At 43.1% G+C, this 25,790-nt stretch overlaps 1 protein-coding gene across 3 annotated transcripts; it reads left to right on the forward strand.

Moving 5' to 3' along the window:
* Nucleotides 1-978: 978 nt before the first annotated feature.
* On the forward strand, nucleotides 979-21,065 carry BRMS1 (BRMS1 transcriptional repressor and anoikis regulator). Of its 3 annotated transcripts, XM_075280546.1 has the most exons (12): nucleotides 979-1,089; nucleotides 2,843-2,984; nucleotides 4,927-5,053; nucleotides 7,397-7,487; nucleotides 7,996-8,123; nucleotides 8,755-8,834; nucleotides 9,541-9,637; nucleotides 10,647-10,739; nucleotides 12,164-12,228; nucleotides 16,720-16,759; nucleotides 19,987-20,110; nucleotides 20,616-21,065. In XM_075280546.1, the coding sequence occupies exons 2-12, from the start codon at nucleotides 2,967-2,969 to the stop codon at nucleotides 20,737-20,739; spliced, it is 987 nt and encodes a 328-aa protein (XP_075136647.1). In that variant the 5' UTR covers nucleotides 979-1,089; nucleotides 2,843-2,966; the 3' UTR covers nucleotides 20,740-21,065. The 3 variants fall into 3 exon arrangements, with proteins under 3 accessions (XP_075136647.1, XP_075136649.1, XP_075136648.1); XM_075280548.1 differs by lacking the exon at nucleotides 2,843-2,984 and having other exon boundaries at nucleotides 979-1,103; nucleotides 20,616-21,064; XM_075280547.1 differs by lacking the exon at nucleotides 2,843-2,984 and having other exon boundaries at nucleotides 20,616-21,063.
* Nucleotides 21,066-25,790: the final 4,725 nt, after the last annotated feature.

Raw genomic sequence — 25,790 nt, forward strand, 5'->3', positions numbered from 1 at the left:
CTATTTTGCATCTAACACCCCACTCCTGTGTGTGTGTGTGTGTGTGTGTATATATATATATATATATATATGCCTACCTTCAGAAATTGTGTTATACTATCCTGATGAAGAGACCTCTATAGAGTCCCGAAAGCTCGATATGTCATCATAAACTTTTTAAGTTAGCCATTAAAAAAGGTATCAACTACTGAGGACTTCTCTCAAAAAATTTCTTTCATTTCATATCCACTGGCTAACACGGTACAAGGATATTTTTTCTTATACAAAGTAGCCTTACTGTAACACACTATGATGGCATGGTGCAGGGAGACATTAAATGAGACATCTCACCACATACAACTCATTGCATCCTCTAATGGGGCCGCTCCACTGATTCCAGTGCAATTGGAATTTTTTCTCTAGCTTATACCATTCCTGAGCGATCATTTCTGGTAGTTTCAGCACATACTGTCAAGTGGGCGGTTCTGTGCGGAAGCAGAACGACAGGGACCGCCCACCTGACAGCTGAGAAACTAACAGAACTGATTTCTTGGGAACAATGTGGGGTTAGAGAGAAACTCTAACTGCACCTGAGTCAGTGGAGCAGGGGCTATAAATGGTGCAGAGTGTTGGTGGAGGACTTGGAGGTGGTGGAAGTCCCCTTTAAGAAATTGTCTGCTCTAGGGTCAAAAGTGAATGTTGATATATTTATAGATGACCAGTAGGGGGCGTATCCCCAGATGTCTGTAGTAATATTACAGCGTAGACGGGATCACACAGTCTGCGCAGGAAGACTTCCCCATCCCACAATGCATTGCCGCCCGTCCCGTCTGCGCCGCTCAGCTCTAACACATCCTCTGTTCCGATTGGTCGAAATGGTTACAACAAAGGTTGTTGCATGGATAACTCCGCCCCCTCGAACGTGATTGGCTGCTAGCATTGCGCGCTTTCTCGCGGTTGGGCTAAGGCACGCCTATAAAAGATGAGCGGAGAGGGGCGGTGCTTTGATGACGTCAGAGAAATTAGAGGAAGACGGGAGAGAAGGAGAAGAAAGTGAATGAAACAGGAGGGACCAGGAGTAAGGAGGCGGGACGAGCCGAGCACTCACGGGTTAATATACATTGGTTTGTCACTATGTGATTAGTTCTGTCCGTGGCTGGAGGGGTTAATGTGCAGGACGTGGAGGGACAGCTGCGGACTGAGGGACAGGCAAGGCTTGTATACGGGGAGAGCCAGCACAGGGTTAATTAATACATGTCTGGTAAGATGGCACAGTGTCATATTGTTCCATAGCTTATCCCTTAGGAGTAGCCAGGGCTAAGCCTGCAAGCATACATGTTTACCAGCTTCGTATATGCCAGGCAGTGCAGGGGTTAATAGCAGGTAGATCTCAGCTCTACACCAGGTGCGGGGTATGTGCCAGGGAATCCAGGGGTTAATAGCAGGTAGGTCTCAGCTCTACACCAGGTGCGGGGCATGTGCCAGGGAGTCCAGGGGTTAATAGCAGGTAGGTCTCCGCTCTACACCAGGTGCGGGGTATGTGCCAGGGAATCCAGGGGTTAATAGCAGGTAGTGCTCAGCTCTACACCAGGTGCGGGGTATGTGCCAGGGAATCCAGGGGTTAATAGCAGGTAGGTCTCAGCTCTACACCAGGTGCGGGGTATGTGCCAGGGAGTCCAGGGGTTAATAGCAGGTAGTGCTCAGCTCTACACCAGGTGTGGGGCATGTGCCAGGGAGTCCAGGGGTTAATAGCAGGTAGTGCTCAGCTCTACACCAGGTGCGGGGTATGTGCCAGGGAGTCCAGGGGTTAATAGCAGGTAGGTCTCAGCTCTACACCAGGTGCGGGGCATGTGCCAGGGAATCCAGGGGTTAATAGCAGGTAGTGCTCAGCTCTACACCAGGTGCGGGGCATGTGCCAGGGAGTCCAGGGGTTAATAGCAGGTAGTGCTCAGCTCTACACCAGGTGCGGGGTATGTGCCAGGGAGTCCAAGGGTTAATAGCAGGTAGGTCTCAGCTCTACACCAGGTGCAGGGTATGTGCCAGGGAATCCAGGGGTTAATAGCAGGTAGTGCTCAGCTCTACACCAGGTGCGGGGTATGTGCCAGGGAGTCCAGGGGTTAATAGCAGGTAGGTCTCAGCTCTACACCAGGTGCAGGGTATGTGCCAGGGAATCCAGGGGTTAATAGCAGGTAGTGCTCAGCTCTACACCAGGTGCGGGGTATGTGCCAGGGACTCCAGGGGTTAATAGCAGGTAGGTCTCAGCTCTACACCAGGTGCGGGGTATGTGCCAGGGAGTCCAGGGGTTAATAGCAGGTAGGTCTCAGCTCTACACCAGGTGCGGGGTATGTGCCAAGGAGTCCAGGGGTTAATAGCAGGTAGGTCTCAGCTCTACACCAGGTGTGGGGCATGTGCCAGGTATGTGCAGTCATGGCCGCCTCTGGTACTTGTTTTGTGAGTTCACAGAAATGTCTGGGGCTCCCTGACTGTACCTGCAGTAGTCAGCACTCTGTATCCATATGACTGCTGCATGGCGGTGTGTTATGTACGTCTGTACATTATAAACAGTCACCTGCCAGTGTACAGAGAGCTGAGCGTATAGGGGCGCCATACACCCTTACTTCCTATATAGTATGTGAGCACTGTATGGCAGCATTTTGTCAGAGAACTGACTGTCATAGAGTAGGGAGTGATGGCGGATGGATAGAAAGCCTTGTCTGTGTGTATTGTCTTGTTCTAGCAGAACAGTGGAGCTGTCATTAAAAAGAATCTGCCAGCGCGATCCTTATATAATTGCCCTATTCTAAATCCACCTGTGCCCTGCAGTTTACAAAAAAAAAAAATTAAAACAATTATATTTTCCTAGAGAGGAGTCTCTGGCGCCTGCACAGACCTTCAGTGACTCTGAGGACGTGCACCCTGGTGTCTCTACAAGTGCCAGAGGTTACATGGCATACTAACTGAAGCTGAGGTGTACTGCCCTGGCCCCAATGAAGAACTGCACCAATGTGAGGAGTACAGCAGCAGGGGGAGTATAAGGGCTAGTTCACATGGGGACAAGGAGACGGATTTTGACAGCGGATTTCGCCTCAAAATCTGCCTCCATAGAATGGTGGTCTATGTAGAGGGCTAGCTTTTTTTTTTTTCCGCTAGGGGAAAAAAGTGACATGACCTTTCTTCAGGTGTTTTTTTTCTTTTTATTTATGTTGCAGTCTCTAATGGTTTGAGGACACTAAAAACCTGGCCCATAAGGGCTTGTGTATGGTTTAGTGTTCCAAATCTCCTTTACGGATTCCTTTTAAAGTGAACCAGTTAGGTAATTTTTACTGCCTGGTATTGTGGGAGAGAAATTGAGCTCTTTGATATATAAGGTTACATGATAGTAGGAAAAGAGCTGAGCTGTGATATATAGGGTTATATGATAGAGGAGAGAAGCAGAGCTCTGTGATATATAGGGTTATATGATAGAGGAGAGAAGCTGAGCTCTGTGATATATAGGGTTATATGATAGAGGAGAGAAGCAGAGCTCTGTGATATATAGGGTTATATGATAGAGGAGAGAAGCTGAGCTCTGTGATATATAGGATTATATGATAAAGGAGAGACGCTGAGCTTTGTGATATATAGGGTTATATGATAGAGACAAGCTGAGCTCTGTGATATATAGGGTTATAGGATAGAGGCGAGAAGCTGAGCTCTGTGATATATAGGGTTATATGATAGAGAGAAGCTGAGCTCTGTGATATATAGGGTTATATAATAGAGAGAAGCTGAGCTCTGTGATATATAGGGTTATATGATAGAGGAGAGAAGCTGAGCTCTGTGATATATAGGGTTATATGATAGAGAGAGAGAAGCTGAGCTCTGTGATATATAGGGTTATATGATAGAGGAGAGAAGCTGAGCTCTGTGATATATAGGGTTATATGATAAAGGAGAGACGCTGAGCTCTGTGATATATAGGGTTATATGATTGAGAGAGAGAAGCTGAGCTCTGTGATATATAGGATTATATGATAGAGGAGAGAAGCTGAGCTCTGTGATATATAGGGTTATATGATAGAGAGAGAGAAGCTGAGCTCTGTGATATATAGGGTTATATGATAGAGGGAGAGAAGCTGAGCTCTGTGATATATAGGATTATATGATAAAGGAGAGACGCTGAGCTTTGTGATATATAGGGTTATATGATAGAGGAGAGAAGCTGAGCTCTGTGATATATAGGGTTATATGATAGAGAGAAGCTGAGCTCTGTGATATATAGGGTTATATGATAGAGGAGAGAAGCTGAGCTCTGTGATATATAGGGTTATAGGATAGAGGCGAGAAGCTGAGCTCTGTGATATATAGGATTATATGATAAAGGAGAGACGCTGAGCTCTGTGATATATAGGGTTATAGGATAGAGGAGAGAAGCTGAGCATTGATGTATAGGATTATATGATTCTCCTCAATCATAAACTTGTATATCCCAGAGCTCAGCTGCTCTCCCTTTCCCTCAGCGCTCCGCTTCTATCCTGGTCTCAGGGCGTTTGACTGACTTTGAGATATCATTTAGTGTTGAGTGAATAGCATTTGAATCCTAGATTCGAATACCTCCGCTCCCATAGGAATGCATGGGAGCGGCTGATCGTGAAGGGGTTAAGCGTCAATGTATTCCTATGGGAGCGAGGTATTCAAAACTAGGATTCGAACACTGTTCGCTCAACGCTAATTATCATTACGTATTAAAATAATATTGACACTTGAGCTACACAAAATATCATCCTATTGGGACTGGTTCACAGACTAGAGTGAAAACTGCAATGCATCAAGATTTTTTCTATAAAAAATGTAAAATTCCTAAAAAAAAAAAAAATAGTTTAAATAAAATTCTTCAGTTTATCCATGGTTTTCTGATGATCTATACCAGTAAAGGTTTTTGTTTTTTTTCTCTCCCTTCTTCCTCAGAGTTTAGCACTTGTCCTCACAATGGAGGCCGAAGCAGATTCAGCTGCAGAGATGAACGGGCAGGAGGAAGTGGACAGTGAGCGGGAGGATAGCGCCAGCCAGTCGGACTCTGAGGAGGAGAGCTCGGGTTTGTGTTTGATTCTTTATAGCCGGCCGCTGCTTATAAACCTCTTGTAAGTTTGGGGCACTTATTGCCTGCTCATGGGGCTATCATCCACACAATGACTGCTCTGAGGGAGACAAGGTCTGGGCTACACAGAGAAAAATTAAATCTTATTTGGGGAAAATATATATTTTATAGGCGGAGGACTTCTTTAACCATTTCAGGAGCATGACATTTATCATTTATGTTTTCATCTCGCACCTCCTGCCTTCCAATAGTTTTAACTTTTACTTTTCTCCATTCGCAGAGTTGTATGATTTATTTATTTTTTTTTTTTTTGGGGGGGGGGGGGCGGGGGAGGGGATAGATTGTACGTCCTAATGGGCACCCCTTAACACTTTTGTACAATGTACTTGGAAGCTGGAAAGAAATTCACAATGTGGTTACGGTTTAAGCAGAAAAGATGCAGATGGCCTGTTTTCTTCCCAGTTTTGTTTTTAATGGTTTTCACAGTTTGGTGAAAATGTTTGGCTCGCTACTATTATAGCAATGCCAAGTTTCCATGTAGTTTTTAGTTTTGTCATTTTGGAGAATGTGTGATGTTTTGATCACTTTAATAAAAAAAAAAAAAAAAAAACCTTTCATGTCCTCGTGAAAGTGCGGTTTTATATACCGTTAGAAAGCAGTGCACTGAATTCAGCTTTCCTGGTATGTGCCCCAGTTGTGAAGATATTGGTGCCGTTAATTCAGCTGTGAGGAACACTCCCTTCAACGACTATACTAGTCCATAGACTTGTACTGGGGGGCCTTCCTCATAGCTCAGTGTTTTTAGCTGGGTGGCAAAAAAGGCCCCATCTGAGAGTACAAGGTTATGTTGAGGTACTGTTGAGGGGAGATATAGGACCAACCTTCTGACTGTGGGGAGGTGTTGGTGCTGAAACTAAGCCATAGTGCGACTTTCTAGCATTATATAAAACTGCACGGACATGAAGGGTTCTCTTTTAAATCCTTTTTTTTTTTTTTTTTTTTTTTTTTTTTGAGCTGCCTAGATTTGCACTACAAACTCAGTAAATGTACTGCTCAGGGCTCATTCACATCTGCACCCAGCACTCCGTTATGCAGGTTTCCGTTTCCTGCATAAAACAGAGGCAGGAGACGGAAACCTGCAGGATTCTTTCTCACCCATTCATTTGAATGTCAGAAATGCCCTAACATTGAAGAGCTACGGTATTGGCACTGATAGCTCTTCACCGGGGGCACAGAACGGGAAAGCCGATAGCCGATTTTTTTGTGTGTGTGTGTCTATTACATTTTACAAAAACTCATCCCCCAGCAAAGGTATTCATAACCATCCAAGCTCCTCTGAAACTAGCTCTGTGGAGATTATGGAACTGAGGCAAAGTCCTTTGTCATAACAAGCAATGCATACTGCCCAGATATAAAAGATTTATTACCAAAAAAAAAAAAAAAAAACATTTTTCACCTTCCCTCCTCATGACCCACACAATTTTGTTAATCTTCCTGTAGACACGTAAAAGCTGCAGCACGACCGCCAATCCCAATACAGCGGGCAGCTATAAATCTCATAGGCTCAGTCTGTACCTTGTTAGCTTGGGAGACACAAGGTCAGGCAAATCAATTTAGCCTTGGCGCCCTCCCTTCATATCTAGTCCTGGCTCCAAGCTAATCAGCCAGAAAAAAAAAAAAAAATCTGTTTTGGGTAGGAAAACCCCTCTAATCTTCTCCAGTGTCCGTATGTTGCCTGTGTAAAATTGGATAGTCCTGTAAATATATTTTGGAATTGGGCTTTAGTTTTGTCACTTGTCCGTCACATAAGGCTGCTCAGATTTGAGGGCTTTATTTTACAGTAGGCCAGAAAGTCCAGTATAGTCTAGTGTTTGTATTGCTTTTCATGGTTAGACGCTCATCTAAAGACCGCAAATCCTCTCCCATTATGGTGATATGGCCATTCTCTGCGTTCATTGTTTTTAGCCTGTGCACTATACAGAATTAACCCAGCTGCTTCTAAGTCCTATTCCTATTTGACTCCTATTTGATGCTGTATAGGTGCCCAACTGGTCTCTACTTTCTTGACATAAGGAAAATCTGCTCTGTCACCATAGACCTGGTGGGAGACCCTCGGTCCACAGAACAGAAGCTGCAGGGGATCAGGGAGGTTCACTTGCTGAGATAAGAGTAGGATTGGAATAAAAAAAAAGACTGTTAATAGTTTAAAAATAATACTAATTTTCCCTGATTAAAATATTTCACCACATCTTAGACTGCATTGTATCAGCACATGAATGTTTCACCCTGTGTAAAGGGATCCTGGAATGTCACAATGTTAAGTATCACTTCTCTTAATAGATATGGACGACTTGGATTGTGAACGCCGAAGAAATGAGTGTCTTGATGAGATGTGTCATCTAGAAAAGCAGTTCGCAGAACTGAAGGAAAAGTAAGTATGTAAAATCCGCTGCTGTGTGACCTGTGCGGGAAGCTTGTACAGGATCTATGATGGAGGATCTATGATGGATACCATTCACCGGTTAGCACAATGAACATCTAGTGTCTGTATGTTTATAATCTGAATGTCAAGCATGATGCAGTAGTTTCCAGGGCAGAATCATTACATGTCATGTCATTACTATATTGATCTCTTCTGAATTGCAAAGTATCTTTATCTACAACTAAAAGTAGCAATAGATGTTCTATAGCTATAGAAGTCTGTTCCTCCTGACCCAAGAGGAGGGGAGTAAGCTGCTGTCGTACACCTAGTGGTGGTGAACTCCCCTGAGAACAAAGGATCAGGCATATTGCAATTTAGCTCACATTCCTAAGCCCGCCACCCCAACATAGGCCGAACATGAACTACACGTTAGATGGTTGGCCAGTCCCACCGCAATTGGAGAGCTTGGTGATAATTGATGAATTATTACACGCAGTGCCGTATTGTCTCTCAATAGGTTATTTAAAGAACGATTAAACCAGCTTAAAGTCAAATTGGAAGAAGTGTCTGCTGGTAAAGCCGTGGAATACCTCAGTCCACTAGCAGACTTGCAGAAGAACATGAAGATCCGCATTGAAGTTGCAGGTATCTCTTATTTCGGATACCAAGACTCTGATCTAGTTGAGTGCATGTTACAGTAGACATATATAATAGGCTAGTTTATTAGCTATAATGTATTTGTACATAGTAGTTTATCATATATAACACTTCTTGTAAGGGTGATAAAGGTGTTGGCATGAGCCTCTGTGGACCACTGGGAGCAACATAAGTGGCAGCCATGTGACTGATCCAGCAATGCATTGTGGTTTGTCTGTAATAAAGAGTCACAATGTATATGTGAACAAAGCCTTATGGTTAAACAGTCCAAACTTCAGGTTGTTTTTCCCCATTAATGTCTGAAGGTTGGAGGCATTGTACACCAACCATAGGCATAGCTATGGGGGGTGCAGAGGTAGCAATCACTACTGGGCACTGGAACCCTTTCTCAAAAGGTCCCTCTGCCACATAAAATATACCACTATTGTTAATGTCACATAGTATTTAGATAGCCCCATTACATAATTTGCATTGGCCCCAATGCAAGTTACTCTACTGACACTAATTTATTACACGCATAATTATGACTTGCTGAAAGTCTTCGTAGTCTTACAAGTGTGCTTTTTACCTGAACCCTAAGGTTACCAAGTTGCATTTCTTTTTGTTTATTTACTTTTAGGAATCTATAGGGGATTTTGTCTGGATGTCATAAAGAACAGATATGAATGTGAATTACAAGGTGCAAAGCAACATTTAGAGGCAAGTGAAAGACTGCAACCCTTGTTTTTACTTCTTCTGCAGCAACAGGTGTATCCGCAGACACTGCATGCAAGATAATAAAGTGCTTTATCATCCTCAAGTCTTGGGTTAAAGTGTGTCTTACTCTAAATGGAGAATATCATTGTTCCTGGTTGGAATATGACTCCAGGAGATGATCTAAGATTCCCTTCAGAAACAGTGTAGCTCCAAGATGCCTAGAGTACTGCATTATGACTAGACCTGCAAATATCAGTTGTTCTACAGCTAGCCATACACAGAAGTAGGTGAACATCTCACCCAACACTTCTGTACACATATGTGCCCAGAAGACTGTCAGCAGCTTATCTCACTATAAAAGTAATGGACAGTGGAAGCACAATGACAGATCCTTATCTATAACCTCTGTCATTGGGAGCCCCCAACCCCCTTACATATTGGTTGGCTCAACCTGTTGCATTTGGGTAGTTTGGTGAGCACACATCTGATGTGTATGGGCTGCTTTACTGTGTAAATCTTTTCCTTGTGTTTTATCATTCATCCACATGTTATTTTTTCCCCCTGAAATAGGGCAATTGGCATGAGCCTCATGGGGTTTTTTGCCTTCCCCTGGATCGACATTGTAGGGTTATAAGTTGGACTTGATGGACTAATGTCTGTATCCAACCTCCTCTACTATGTAACTATGTTTTGTCATGTTTGTTTGCAGAGTGAGAAGGTTCTCCTGTTTGATAACATGCAGTGTGAACTTCTGGAGCGGATCCAGAGGCTGGAGGAGGATCGCCAGAGCATAGACATCTCATCTGGTAGGAAACTGCAACTAATAAAAGGTGTACTGTGGTACATCTTAAATACACACTTTATACTGATTATACCCTTGTGTTTAATGGGTTGTCCAACTCCTCAGGAAATTTAAATGGTCTGAATGAGAGAACCCAATAACTCCTCCTGCCCTTTCTAGCCCTGGCGGTCTGGTCAATGTGGCTTTTTAATTTGGCAGTGGTGGTGTTCTGTTTGTGGTCAGGTGACCTATTTGTGGCCTGTAAACAAAAAATCGTCAGAGTGATTTTAACCCTATGTCTACATGCAGAACATGCAGCATTTTATTTAGTTTTGGAGGAGACTGACAACTGGTTTTAATAATGCAAGTTGGGTAGATAATGTCATTCTTGAGCAGTAGGGGAAGTATTGTAATGGACACCAGGTAGCACAACATTTTGTACTTGCGTTAACATACTGGCAGCTTCTTATAGTCGCAATGGCCATTACTAAGCCTTCCAATTCTTAGATCACTGTTATGAGCTTACTGTCTCAGGCAGGGAAAGGGAGCCGCTCAGATAAGGATTAGTTCACAAATAATTTTTTGGTCCGGATTTTGACACGGGAAGCCGTGTCAGAATCCGGACCAAAATGCGGCTAGCCGCAATTGTCGTGGCTTCCGACATTCGTGGCTTCCCGCTCCGGATTAGGCTGAAATGAATGGGCCTAGTTAGTCTAGAGGGATTGTCTTGACGCGGAAGCCACCGCAAAATCTGCGTCAAGATAGGTCAGGTTGCTTCTTTTTTCTGCGAGCGGAAAAAAGAAGCAACCTGACCTATCTTGACACAGATTCAAAAAGGAAGTTAATGGCTCCCATTGAATTCAATGCGAGGCGGGATTTTGACGTGGATTCTGTGTCAAAATCTGGACCTAAAGACTGCGTGTGAACTAGCCCTAATAACGCTGTCTTAGATGGACAACCCCCTTTGCCTAAGATACAAGCTACTGTGATAAATAGATGTTCAAATTTTTAACATGCATCTTTTTATTCATTAGAGTGGTGGGATGAAGAGTTGAGATCAAAACGAAGCCGCAGGAAGTGGGATCCATTTCGGTCTGAGAAGAAAAGAAGGGTCCCATTGGTTTCTGGTATCCTTCATGTAAACTACCATATGTTATCTGGTTTTGTTGGAACAGTATATATAGAATAGACTTGCACAATGTAGAACATTTGACTCCTTTAAATGTTTATCAGGATTTTCATTTTCCTATTTAAAAGCCCCCTTTGTATCCGTAAATTGAATCATTTGACTCGGAGGCACAGGAAGACATCACGTTTATCTCCGTGACCTCTGTGCCATAGTCGGATATGGTGGATGGCTCCTGAGCATGTTGGGAGGGAGTGTAACAGAAGGGGATAGAAAATGCCCACTGCACAGGTTCCAACTCTTTACACACTTGCTTTGGTATATAGTAGAATGACATCGATATATCAATATTCTTGATTTCCTCATTTTCTAGAAGTTGAGTTATTTAGTGGTTAAAGGGTTGTCATACAATTTATTTTTACCAAAGGTTCAAAGTATGTCATAGGAGATCTGTACTGCTTGGTCCATGCCTTGTAGCCGATAGCGGGATGAGTCCGGTCACTGCTGCGGCCTGGTGGTGTAGGCTGGTGAGTCAGTATATAAAGAAATAAGTTCTAAGGATGTAAGAGGATAAAGTGGGATAAAGGGCAAATTATTGTTATGATTTAGTCTGTGGCTTTATCATTCTATTATAAGTGTAAGGTTACACGTTGAAGCTTTTGGATGCAGTTGTTGAAACCAAAACCAGGAGTTTTTTAAGAATGAAGTTCCCTGTCTCCTGTATATGTTGTTACCCTCTATGATACACACCTTTTTTTGGTGAAGTTAAACTGTATGAACAAAAACCTGAACACTAACATGAACACTAAACACTGAACACTAACATGAACACTAAAGCATGAAATGGGTATTCTGATAACAGATCACATATTGCCACTAGCCACGTCATAGATGGTATCTGCTGGATCACTGAGGGTCTGACTGCTGGGACCCCAAGTAATGGCAAGAACAGACTTCCCATGGTTTCCGTCAACCATACTTCTCCAAAAACTGGATCTATTACTAGCAATAAAGAGGCGATCTAGCTCAGCATTTCCCATTGTGAAGAACCTCTATTTTAATGGTTCAGTCACAGACTCAGAGCCCCAAGTGTACACCTCATAGTCCCTCTCTATTGCTATAGAACATGCAGAGTGTGGCTCATGCTTGTACCTTTCACTAGGTTAGAAAGCAAATCTGTCAGCTACCTTTTTAATGGTGATAGTTCTTCATGGATCCCGTCCTTATATCTCCCATGCATGCACGTGTTGCCTGGAAAACGCACATATTATTATTTTCTCCAGTGCAGTTTTAACCTCACCTCATCCACTATCTGAGAATATACGCTATGGGTACTCCCAAACGGCCTGGACCATTATTTTTATATGTAACATGTAAGTATTTCTGGTAAGGATGAGCTGGAGTTCTCCTTGACTATTATACTAGGTCCTTATATCGTATACATGTTGCGGGATTTGGATATCCTAGAGGACTGGACTGCTATCAAAAAGGTAATGATACTTTGATAATGATACAAGGCAGAATGTGGGAAATGCTACAGTTTATGGCACTAGTCTGTACAGATGTGAAGTGTGTTGTGTACTACAAAGTATTATAATTCTACAAAGTACAACTGGCAGCACCAGTAGTAAGGTAACCTTTAAAGAGGACCTTTCATGGTTTGGGGCACAGGCAGTTCTATATACTGCTGGAAAGCTGACAGTGCGCTGAATTCAGCGCACTGTCGGCTTTCCCGATCTGTGCCCTGGGTAAAGAGCTTTCGGTCCTGGTACCGTAGCGCTTTACAGTCAGAAGGGCGTTCCTGACAGTCAGTCAGGTACGTCCTTCTTCAAAGCAGCGCCTATTGCGCTGTACAGTGTGAGCGGGGAGGAACGGCCCCTCCCCTCCTGATAATACTTTTCTATGGACGAGCACTGTGAGCAGAGAGAGGGGGCGTTCCTCCCCACTCACACTGTACAGCACGATGGGCGCTGCTGTGGAGAAGGACGTTCCTGACTGACTGTCAGAAACGCCCTTCTGACTGTAAAGAGCTACGGTACCGGCACCGAAAGCGCTTTACCCGGGGCACAGATCGGAAAAGCCAACACTGCGCTGAATTCAGCGCACAGTCGGCTTTCCAGCAGTATATAGAACTGCCTGTGCCCAAATCAATGAAAGGTCCTCTTTAAACTGCGTCTCACCGGAACCCAGTATATGAACTCATCCCCACAGATATGTTAGGTTACCTGAATCTAACACTGCTTTTCCCCTGTTAATCAATGTCTGTGGCAGAGATAACATTCTTATGCAAAGAGGGCACTAGTGTGGTTCCAAAAAGCTCCTTTACATACTGACAAAAATAATGCAGTCTCTGAAACAGTGGCACAGATTCACAGTGGGGGGTGGGGAACTCTGTGGGGCTGGATTCTGGTGACCTACTCTAAGTATTTAATGACTTTAAGGGGTCTTCCAGTAGAGTAAAGGGGTCTCTGGTGTGGGTAAGTCACATGCATCTAAAACGCAGCACATCAGTTTATTTAGTCTGATCTGTGGGGGTCCTTTGGAGTCAATCCCACCATTTGCACACTTAAGGCCTGCTTTTATAATAGCAAATATAAGGTTTAGACACGACACTCCCACAGCCTGAAATCCATTCCTCAGAGGTAAGTATGAATCACTTATCAGTTTCTATTTACAATTCACATAATTACAGTATTTTCAGTCTTCAAGCAATTGGATTGTCAGTGAGGGAAAACCTAGTGTAAAGTGGCAGCAGGAGAGTGAGCGGCTGAGGGTTTTCACGATTTTCCCTCACTGGCAATCCAATTGCTTGAAGAGTGAAATACTTTCTTTTGTTATAAGGGCAATGGTTATTTACTGAAAATGTCTGAAAGCATAAAGAGACTCATGCAAGTTAGGTTGTCCAGGCAAAACAATAATTTTCAATATAGGCTGGGGAAGATGAATAAAATAATACTCGCCTGTCCCCAGTGGTCTGGTACTACCTGCTCCAGCATCTTCTCAAAGTGAAACTGCTTGCGACTGTGACGTCCAAGATTTGTCGCTGACTGGCGTCAAGAAGAGTCCCTGGGATGTCATAGGTAGTGACATCACGTGTCCTTCACTGAGGACGCTGACTGGCCTCAGTGGTCACGTGCGGTGGAGACTTCCACTGGAAGACAAAAACGGACCGAGAGGACTGGACCGTGCTGGGAGACATCAAGGAAAGAACAGTATATTATTTCTTTTTTTACCGCCCTGGTTTAAAAAAAAAAAGTAAATTTTTAGCTCGACCATCCCCTTTAATCTATGTAGTGGTGGTGGGAGCAGCTTCAGCCTAGTCTTGCTGCTCCCCGGCCCCTGTGACTTCTTGGGTTAATCTGCATATGACTCCTTATGCTTTCCGACATTTATAACTTCACTTTGCTGTAACAGGAAGTTTCGTCATCCACATACAGTCCTATGAAAAAGTTTGGGCACCCCTATTAATCTTAATCATTTTTAGTTCTAAATATTTTGGTGTTTGCAGCAGCCATTTCAGTTTGATATATCTAATAACTGATGGACACAGTAATATTTCAGGATTGAAATGAGGTTTATTGTACTAACAGAAAATGTGCAATATGCATTAAACCAAAATTTGACCGGTGCAAGAGTATGGGCACCTCAACAGAAAAGTGACATTAATATTTAGTACATCCTCCTTTTGCAAAGATAACAGCCTCTAGTCGCTTCCTGTAGCTTTTAATCAGTTCCTGGATGAAGGGATTTTGGACAAACAATTCAAGTTCAGTTAAGTTAGATGGTCGCCGAGCATGGACAGCCCGCTTCAAATCATCCCACAGATGTTCAATGATATTCAGGTCTGGGGACTGGGATGGCCATTCCAGAACATTGTAATTGTTCCTCTGCATGAATGCCTGAGGATTTGGAGCGGTGTTTTGGATCATTGTCTTGCTGAAATATCCATCCCCGGCGTAACTTCAACTTCGTCACTGATTCTTGAACATTATTCTCAAGAATCTGCTGATACTGAGTGGAATCCATGCGACTCTCAACTTTAACAAGATTCCCGATGCCGGCATTGGCCACACAGCCCCAAAGCATGATGGAACCTCCACCAAATTTTACAGTGGGTAGCATGTGTTTTTCTTGGAATGCTGTTTCTTTTTGGACGCCATGCATAATGCCTTTTTTTTTTATAACCAAACAACTCAATTTTTGTTTCCAAAATGAAGCTGCCTTGTCCAAATGTGCTTTTTCATACCTCAGGCAACTCTATTTGTGGCGTACGTGCAGAAACGGCTTCTTTCTCATCACTCTCCCATACAGCTTCTCCTTGTGCAAAGTGCGCTGTATAGTTGACCAATGCACAGTGACACCATCTGCAGCAAGATGATGCTGCAGCTCTTTGGAGGTGGTCTGCGGATTGTCCTTGACTGTTCTCACCATTCTTCTTCTCTGCCTTTCTGATATTTTTCTTGGCCTGCCACTTCTGGGCTTAACAAGAACTGTCCTGTGGTCTTCCATTTCCTTACTATGTTCCTCACAGTGGAAACTGACAGGTTAAATCTCTGAGACAACTTTTTGTATCCTTCCCCTGAACAACTATGTTGAACAATCTTTGTTTTCAGATCATTTGAGAGTTGTTTTGAGTAGCCCATGATGCCACTCTTCAGAGGAGATTCAAATAGGAGATCAACTTGTAATTGGCCACCTTAAATACCTTTTCTTATGATTGGATACATCTGGCTATGAAGTTCAAAGCTCACTGAGGTTACAAAACCAATTTTGTGCTTCAGTAAGTCAGTAAAAAGTAGTTAGGAGTATTCAAATCAATAAAATGATAAGGGTGCCCATACTTTTGCACCGGACAAATTTTGGTTTAATGCATATTGCACATTTTCTGTTAGTACAATAAACCTCATTTCAATCCTGAAATATTACTATGTCCATCAGTTATTAGATATATCAAACTGAAATGGCTGTTGCAAACACCAAAATATTTAGAACAAAAAATGATTAAGATTAATAGGGGTGCCCAAACTTTTTCATAGGACTGTATGTGGGGTGGGGGGGGGGGGCAATTTACATGTTCCCTTTTTAAGATCATTTTTATCTTCAGGAACTACCACATGTAAAACTTCCCAATTTCTCACTTGTTTGAAGTCTCTTTAGAAGTCCTCTATTTCTATTTTGAGTAAATGGGGTGACAAAAAAATATGGCTACCATTGTGGCTCTCATATCTTCCACATGCCTTTAAAAAACATTGTAGTTTTTCCGTCCTTTTATCTTTTTTATTTAGTTCTTTAATTTTTTTTTCATGCATTTCAGGGCCCGTCCACACCCTCAGTGATTATGTTCCCTGGTTTATGGTTTGGTATGTTTGCTTTTGACAGACATAATGCCCTTCAGCTATTTCTCTCCTTTCTACGTCAAGTCTGATTTTGACAAGGCGAGTTCTAAAAACATTTACAGAGTGACTACATTGTAATACTATACATGTTGTGTCTGTAGGGGGCACTTGTCCTCACACTACTGCACATGATTGTAGCCTTAGGGGTAGTGTGAAGTTTTTGTTTTGATAGGGAGTTGTTGGCTAGGACACAGTAGGGTTTACTATCTGGTCCCTGGGCTCAATAATTTCCTCTGACGGGAAGTTCACATCCTGCTTTTCTCATACGGTGGGCACTGAGAGGGTTGTGCATCTACAAATGGCTACAAGCCTTTCTCAATCTTTCAAGTCAGTTCTTCCAATGTTATAATACAGTATTAGAGATGAGCGAATACTATTCGAATAGCACGCACCCATAGGAATGAATGGAAGCGTCCAGCACGCAGACTTTGCTGACCGCTTAACCCCCTGCGTGCCGGCTACGTCCATTCATTCCTATGGGTGTGTGCTATTCGAAACTGGAGTTTGGAATAGTACTCGCTCATCTCCATACAGCATTCATTGTCCTCAGCGTTTATTGTTAAACATATGGTATTCTTACTACAGGCCAAAGCAGCAGTTTCTCCCCAGAAACGAAAATCAGAAGGTAAGTAATATGTGTACAATAGATGTAATGCATGATCAGATCAGATTTAATATTTTTTAACTTGGGCAACCAGTCCATATGTTTAGATTCTAACTTTACTGAGGTGATCGGATGCTGAAATGATCAGCTCTAAGTTACGAACGCTAAAGCTTTGACCATTGGGGCCTAGTACAGAAAGCTTCACTTCTGCACTTGGGACTGCAACTTTGAAAACCACAGATGTCATGGGACTTCAGTTGTAACGTTGAAGAGAGGAGCACGCTAGGAGTATGATGTCGTCCCAGAATTCCTCTGCCATTAACAATGATCAGTATGCAGACATTAGATTGCTAGGGTAATATTCATTAGTATAGTATTTATAGGCCTGCTGGAATAAAGCATATTATGGTTTTGTTTTTTGGGGGGTTTTTTAAACACCTGAATAAGAATGTATAAACAAAGTCTTTGAAATTAAAAGAAAAAAAAATTCCCAACCCCCCCCCCCATACTATCAGGCACAATCTTGTGTGACAGGGAAACATTTAGCATGGATCCATATAGTGATGCATCCATCATGTATATGAGTTTCTGTCCTTCATGCGTGACCAAACGACTGGACCGATCTTCACCAAATCACACACCGGTACATCAGGTGTCTGGGAAGGTTTTAGACCGGGGCTCAATTCTCTGACGTACTGTTCCTGATAAAGTATTCCCAAAACAATGACCTGCATGAGCCTATACAAACCTGCAAGTCTTTCACTCATATTCCAACTGCGTAGCGTATATTCTCGTAGTTATAGGTGTCTGCTGTTGAGATCTGCAGCAGTGAATATGTCAGAGGTAACGAACATTTCACCCTCTGATGGTCCCAGAGGAAGAACAGAAGTTTGGCAGATGCCTGGTGTATGCTACCTGTCTAACTATGGGGGGTTGATTGGTAAACAAGGCATCATTCATTTTTCATATTTGGGCCCGTGTAGCAAGCCGCAGCCAAAAAAACCCCAAAAACCTGCACCGGAAAAGCTGCAATGTATGGATGGGATTATCCTGAATCCCACCCAGTTTGCAGGTAATGTAAAACGCAGCATTTTTTTTCTTAGCTGTGTTTGCAATATGGAGCCCGAAGGTTCTAGCTTGTTCTGCTCCTCCTGTTTCTATTGAAGAGAAAACCAATCCATCACTGTGCATAGTAGAACTTGTAGTATATTAGTCTACCAGCCCCTGCAGAAAGCTCACCTCACTTCAACACGGTCAAGTCGAACATGTAAAGGGGCTGGCCACGTTCAGATAGATACCGAGGTTATTGTATGTATAAAAAGTTATTCATCTTTCCAATATACTTTCTGTATCAATTCCTCAGTTTTCTAGTTCTCTACTTGCTTTCAGTGGATAAAAAAAAAAATCAGTCCATGGTCATGTGATGTACAATCTATGGTCATGTGATGCACAGTCTATGGCAGGGTTCTTCAAACTGCGGCCCGCCAAGCACTTCTGTCTGGCCCCGCCGACAACGCTGGCAGGCGTGCATTTATAATGAAGCTCCTGGGGAGCTCGGGCCAGGCCATGGAGCGCACTTCACTTTACCTATTGGAGGGCACTGCTCCCGATGTCTGTGTGACCTGCTCTGGCTCCGGCCAACTGTTTAAAAAGTTTGAAGACCCCTGGTCCATGGTCATGTGATGAGTGCATAGCTTGTTACCAGGCAGATGTCTGATTACTGTGCTGTGACTATAACGAGCCATGTACCTGTGTCCATCACATGACCCTGTGTTTTGTTTTTTTGCTGTGCCCCCCCCCCCTCTCCTGTTCCGCTAGGTCTACGTGGAGACCCAAAAAACAGAAAGCTACCCTGCTTACAAAGCGGTTGCCTGGTTATAGCCTGTATTGTGGTCTGCCGGGTTTCTGCCCAAAAAATGCGGATGGAAAAGTTCTGCTTGCTGGACTTCTCTCTCCAAATTTAAGCGGGTTTGGGGACAGAAACCCTGGATGAATACAGAGCACTAGTGTGAACATAGCCTGAGTAACAATGAATGACAGCAAACAGAGATTTAGAAAACAGAAAGTATAATGACAATGTGTATCTTCTCACTATACAAACCATGTGTCTGTAAGTGGACAACTCTTCGGCTGGTCTTACACAGCCGTAATGTAAGCCCGCAGATGGTCCACAATTGAGGGTTTTCATTTGCGGACACATTATATTCAATGCAGCCTCTTACACCACCGGATTTTTTATCCGTGGTGTGGCAGGGCCGCAACTGTGGTCCGCAATTTATAGAACATGGCCGTGAATTGCGGCACTGCATGGACTCGCCCATAGAACTCTATGGGCGAGTGCGGCAGGACACGGACGTCTACGGAGTCTATGTTGTCGATCAGCAACTTGTGGACCGTACATTCAGTATGGTCGTGTAAGACCAGCCTAAAGGGAAAAACTGAAACTCCACTCGACTGCGCTAATATCCTGTCTACTAATGCTGTGACGGAACCAGATTAAATTCCTGAAGAAGTGTAAGCGATTGCTACAGATCTTGATTCCCCCTTAGGTTGGTCTTACACGACCGTAATTTAAAGAGGACCTTTCATGAGTTGGGGCACATGCGGTTTTATATACTGCTGGAAAGCAGACAGTGTTCTTCTGTCAGAAGGGCGTTCCTGACAGTCTGTCAGTAACGTCCTTCTTCACAGCAGTGCTCATAGCGTTGTAGTGTGAGAGCAGAAAGGAACGCCCCCCTCCCCTCCTGATAGTGCTTGTCTGTAGACGAGTACTGTGTGAAGAGGGAGGAGAAGAGGGAATTCAGCGCACTGTCGGCTTTCCAGTGATATATAAAACCGCCTGTGCCCCAACTCATGAAAGGTCCTCTGTAAGTCAGCAATTGCGGGTTTTCAATTGCGAACCATTTGGGGTTTTCATTTGCGGTCACGTTATATTCAATCTGGCCTCTTACACCACCGGATATTTTATCTGTGGTGTGCCGGGCCATGACCGAGGTCTGCACTGAATACAGCAGGTCCACAAAGGCTGTGAATTCACGGCACTGCACGGACTCGCCTATAGAACTCTATGGGTGCGTGCGGCAGGACAAGGGCGTCTGCAATGTCTGTCTAGTAGTGTTACTGATCAGCAACTTGCGGACTGTAAAACCAATACGGTTGTGTAAGACCAGCCTTAATGTACACCTTGAAACTGTTCCCCTTCCTAGCTTTTGCCTTTCTTTTTATACCTTGCTGTCACTTCTGCTTAGGTGCAAAGGTTGATAAGCAACATTTCAGTGCTCGATGTGAAGATGGCTGCCTTTACTATGAAGGAGAGAGCTTTACCAAAGGAGAAACCATTATTCTGGACATGAAAGATGAACCACCATCACAGTAAGGAACTCTGTTTCTCTACTTACAACCTCTTACAACTTTTTTTCTTTTTTTGGTCTGCTTCCTAGTTGAAGTTTTTCTGTATCTAGATCCTATTGCTAAGAGAACCCTAAGGCCACAGAACATGGAGCTACTTTTTAAACTACCAACGAAAAGTAGTCTTATAGTATTTACCATCGGCGCTATTGTTCCCTAGCAGACTTCTTGCAAGGAGTCATGTGCTGGGCAGCAGTATGTAATGAAAAGGTCGCTATGTAGCTGTGCTGACCCAAAATATCTGCTGTACGCCCTCTTCCATGGTCATGGTCAACTGAGGCTTTGGCTGTGGCCTACTCAAAAATAAGATCTCCATAACAAACTTCCTCATGTATATAAATCTCGAGTCTCCGGACATCTGCCCCAAAGCTAAACCTTGTATGTGTGACCACAGCCATTTATATAGCAGTATATTCAAGAACCCTAGTGTATTCTGGTGCCTTGCGATGTTAATGTGTTCTGTCTGCAGGGCTGTGATCACCGCGGTGAGTACTGGAGAAGTTTGGCTGAGGCGAGCAGACGGCAGCAAAACAAAGATCTATGTGTCACAACTGCAGAAAGGCAAATACTCGGTGAGACGGGGAGGAAAGTGAACACTGCCCTTACTCTAGTGCTCCTGACCCTCTACAACATGGTGGCGGGGATTAGAATAGGATTTTATATGTGCATAGGTAGAGTGTTATGCCTATGTTGGAAATGTAATTCAGCATTGCCCTTGCGGTGTGTGCGGATTGAACGGTGTGTGTGTATTTTATTGGAAATGAATTTTTATAGAGCTTTAACTAGAACTCTTCAGTGAGGCTGGCAGTAGTGAATGAGCTGAACTGTTTTTCAGATATAGTATATAAATATTTTCTTATATTTACATTTTTGCACAAATTAAATCTGTATTTTTATATCTATTAAATTGGTAGATAATAAAGACATTTGTTTGGCACTAACCAGTCCTGACCATTTGTATGTTTATTTGTGTCTTGTGAATCCAAAAATTGGTAATTGAGAAATGTTTTTTGCAGACTTTGGTGATTATAGGAAGGCAAGACAAGAGGAGCCACCAGTATCCTCATAAGCCAAAAAGAGTAATCATTGTAGGATATGAGACCCTTTGGGGCAGACTTTCTTAAGGCCTGGTCTACATCTGCATCCGGTATTTCGTTCGGGGGGCCCCAAGCGGACTCCCTAAACAGAATATTGGATGCATTAAAAAGCGGTAAGCACACAGACCCCATAGACACTAATGGGGTCTGTGCATCTTCTGCGCAGTGTCTGCACGAATCATGCAGAGAGAAAAGTAGTACTTGAAGTGCGGACACTGCACAGAAAACACACGGACCCCATTATGGTCTATGGGGTCTGTGTGGTTTCATTGCTAACTGCTTTTTAATGCATTCGGTATTCTGCTCAGGGGTTCAACAAGCTGACTTCCCAAATGGAGTACTGAACGCAGATGTGAACCAGGCCTTATACTAAGTTTTAGACTGTGCAAACTTGGATTACAGAGTCTTAAACGGTGCCAGATATATCAACACTAATTCTGTTTGGTAAATGTGACAAATGTTTAGACTCTCTGGAGAAGATTTTCTAAGCATAATGCATCACAATTCTGGGATAATTTGCACAAAAAAACCCAAAACTGTATAACTTGCCTTGCATCTCATGTGTAGTGCCTTGAACACATGTACTACTTGCACAAAATTGTGTGGCTTACATTTCGATACAATAGGGTACAATTGATACGCAGCCTTGACACGCAGTGTGTGGATAGCCAGAATCTCATTCACTATGCTGGTATTGGAAAACTCTGCACACAACTCCATTAATAAAAAAATGAGTCTTGGAAGGCAGTAATGGAATTCATTGCATTGTCAGCTTTGCCATAAATATCGTTTCAGCCCTGATATCCCTGAACTGTCAGAAGGGCTGGCCTTACAGCTCAACCATCACGGAGCTGTGAGTAAGCTGCCCCCCCCCCCCCCCCCCAATCCTATCCCTGACAGCACAAGGCTGTTAAGGGGGCATTCACACAGGGTAACGCGGTGCTGATTCTTGCATGATAACTCACGTAAGAATCAGCGCTGCAAAACAGAATACCATTGACGTCAATGGGTTCCGTTTAAACATGCATAAGACATTGAAATCAATGGTAGGCTTTTTAACCCATTGATTTCAATGTGTTATGTGTGTTAAACGGAACCCATTGAAGTCAATGGGATTCTGTTTTGCAGCGCTGACTCTTATGCGAGTTATCGTGCAAGACTCAGCGCTGTGTTACCCCTAATGAAGGCCCCCTTAGAGTACTGTCTGGTGGGGGCATTTGCCTTCTTAACATCAGTGATGACACAGAGCTGTAAGACTGGCCCTTCTGACAGTGCAAGGATCTCTGGCACTGGGGCACATATCAGCTAAGCTAACTTGAATTCAGTGCGCTGTCAGCTGTGAATTCAGGTTAAAAAAAAAAAACTCAAATTCCCACTGGACACTTTCTTTAACCCAATGCCAGTCCATAATTTTATTGCTGCCTCTTACAGGCTTAGGGAAATCATATTCACCATATTACACTAAATTTACCATAGGGACTGCATGCTGAGACAATATAAGTCTGTGTTCACGTCTGTGCTGGGAGCCCATCTGGTGCAGATCAGTCATAAATCACCAGATGAAAAAAAAATTCTGCAAGCCCAACTTTTTCATCCAGTGATCTCAGTTAAAAATTACATGACATACCCTATTATAGTCAATAGGGGTCCCTTGGGCTCCATTCAGGTCTGCTACTTGTAGTGCATTGGAAGCCTCAGGACACGGCCACATGAACTTGACAGATATTTGTCGCTATCTGCTCTGCAATCGCTATACTTCATCAAGAGGACTTAAAGGGGTTGTCTGTGGAGTATCAAATCATTTATCTGGTTCTGAGGATGCTTTTGACCCGTGGGTTCCGGTGACATCACGACGCCCAGGTCATATGCTCTGAGGTTGAGTTGGGCTTCCTGGGTTGCTCTACCCACTCCTCCCCTCATCTCATAATTTAACTTACTATAGTCAGCCAGTGACCTCAGGAGCCATAATCTAGTGGCTTGCAAAAGTATTCGTCACCTTACAACCACAAACGTAAATGTAATTTATTGGGATTTTAATAGACCAACACAAAGTAGCAGATAATTGTGAAGTAGAATGAAAATGATACATGGTTTTCAAAATTTTAACCCAATAAAAATCTGAAGTGTGTGTTGTGCAAAAATCTTCAGCCCCCTGTACTTTGATACCCCTAAATAAAATCCAGTGCACACAATCGCCTTCAGAAGTCAAATAGTTAATAGAGGACAGCTGTGTGTAATTTAGTTTCAGTATAAATACATGTGTTCTGTGAAGGCCTCAGTGGTTTGTTAGGGTCCATTCACACGGAGGAAAATGATGAGGCATTTGTTGTGGAATTTCAGCGCTGAAAAAAAGCCTCCCATTGACTTCAATGGGCTCCTTTTTCTGCTAGCACTGAAATCAATAGGAGGCGCTTTTTTTTTTTCAGCGCTGAAATTCCACACCAAATTCATCACCATTTTCTTCCCTTTGAATGGACCCTTAGAGAACACTAGTGAACAAACAGCATCATCAAGACCAAGGAACATACCACACAGGTTAGCGATAAAGCTGCGGAGAAGTTTAAACAGGGTAAGGGTCCATTCACACAGAGGAAATGGTGTTTTATTTGGCGCTGAATTTTCAGCGCTGAAAAAAAAAAAAAAAAAAGCCGGTCCCATTGACTTCAATGGGTGCCACTAAAGCTACCAGAACCCATTAAAATCAATGGGTGGCTTTTTTCAGCACTGAAAGTTCAGTGCAAAATAAAGAGCCATTTTCTTCCGCGTGAATGGACCCTTAGGTTACAAAAACAGAGTCCAAGGAGCACTGTTCAATCTATCATCCAAAAATTGGAAAAGTATCTTACAACTGCAAACCTACCAAGACATGGCCGTCCACCTAAACTGACAGATCGTGCAAGGAGGGTATGAATACTTTTGCAAGCCACTGTACCTCCGATCAAGTCACCTGGGGGGTCCATCAAAAGCATTCCTGGGGCCAGGTAACTGATTTGATACTTCCTAGAGAATCCGCAACAAGCAACAGACCTTGTAACCATGTGAAAAACAGGCTGAGTAAGCGAGTAGCGTGGCATCTGGTATATACATACAATTATGGTTACTGTGGTTGGAAAGCAGTACATGACACATGTAAGAATCCCGTCATATATTGTGTATTATAAATCCATTATCGCTAGACTGACTTCTGTCTATTTAGAATAGAATAAATCTAGTAATCCTTTTGTGACACTGCAGGCTGTGTGTGATGTGTCTGGGCGTGTGATAACACATGACTCACGTATGTACGTCAATGACTTTGTTTAATCAGTCCCTATGAGGAAGGAATGTGATGTCCATGTAGTGGCGGAGTACGAGGGAAGCCATGGGGAGAAGACGCTACTTGTTTTATACTATTCCATGACTACCTGTCTATGAGGAAAGGAAGCATGAACGCTGTATTGATTTTTCACAGAGTTTTGTATTAAGCAAGCATACTTTCCTGGCATTTCATGGACTATCCAATCTAGATCAGAACTGCTTAATAACTACAACGTAAAGGTATTGTCTAGTTTAAGACCAATATTAAGAGACAGATATAATTGTTTGTATAATGAAAGGTTGTACAATTTTCCAATATACTTTCTGTATCAATTCCTCATGGCCTTCTACATCTCTGCTTGTTGTCATTTATTCTGTTTACTTTTGTTGGATGAAAACCAGTCTATGGTCATGTGATATACAGTCCATGGTCATGTGATATACAGTCCATTGTCATGTGATATACAGTCCATGGTCATGTGATGGACACACAGGTGCACAGCTCGTTACAGTCACAGCTCAGTAATTAGACATCTGCCTGGTAACGAGCTGTGCACCTGTGTGTCCATCACATGACCATGGACTGATTTTTATCCACTGGGACTAAGCAGAATGAATGACAGCAAGCAGAGATCTAGAAAACTGTGAGGAAATGGTACAGAAAGTATATTGGAAAATTGTACAACTTTTTTTTTTATTATAAAAACAATAACATTTGTCTCTTAATATTAGTCTGAAATTAGACATTCCCTTTAAGAGGTTTTCTGGATCTGTTAGGTTAGGCCATCATTATCCAATCAGTGGTAGTCTGACTCTCGGGATCACTGCCGATTGGCTAGGTAAAGGGGCTGCCTACCTGAGGTGAGTGCTGTGGCCTGTTATCTTGGTTTGCCTACCTGCTTGTCTCCTACAGTAGCTGTGAATGGGATGAAACAATCCCGCACAACAGCTAATGTATGTATAGTGCGGGGTAGATGAACTGAGGAAAAGGATAATAAAGCACTGCAGTCCCTTCAAACAGATCAGTGTGGGGCCGTGAGTCCGACTCCCACCTATCCTGATGATAGACCACCAATGTTCTGATCTTGTAAAACCCTTTTAAAGGGGCTCTATCAGCTAAATGTTGCTGTATGAGCCCCACATATGCATGAATAGCCTTTAAAAAGAGTATTCAGGCACCGCTAATCTTATTTTAAACCCCTGTCCTGTTTTAAAATAAAACTATAAAAACATATATGTAAATCATACCT

The sequence above is a fragment of the Leptodactylus fuscus genome, chromosome 7, assembly GCF_031893055.1.
Source record: "Leptodactylus fuscus isolate aLepFus1 chromosome 7, aLepFus1.hap2, whole genome shotgun sequence".
NCBI classification, from domain to species: domain Eukaryota; kingdom Metazoa; phylum Chordata; class Amphibia; order Anura; family Leptodactylidae; genus Leptodactylus; species Leptodactylus fuscus.

Coding starts and splice junctions, on each gene's coding strand:
- BRMS1 (XM_075280546.1), top strand. Junction 8,124..8,754: donor GATCCGCATTGAAGTTGCAG/GTATCTCTTATT, acceptor ATTTACTTTTAG/GAATCTATAGGGGATTTTGT. Junction 8,835..9,540: donor GTGCAAAGCAACATTTAGAG/GCAAGTGAAAGA, acceptor GTTTGTTTGCAG/AGTGAGAAGGTTCTCCTGTT.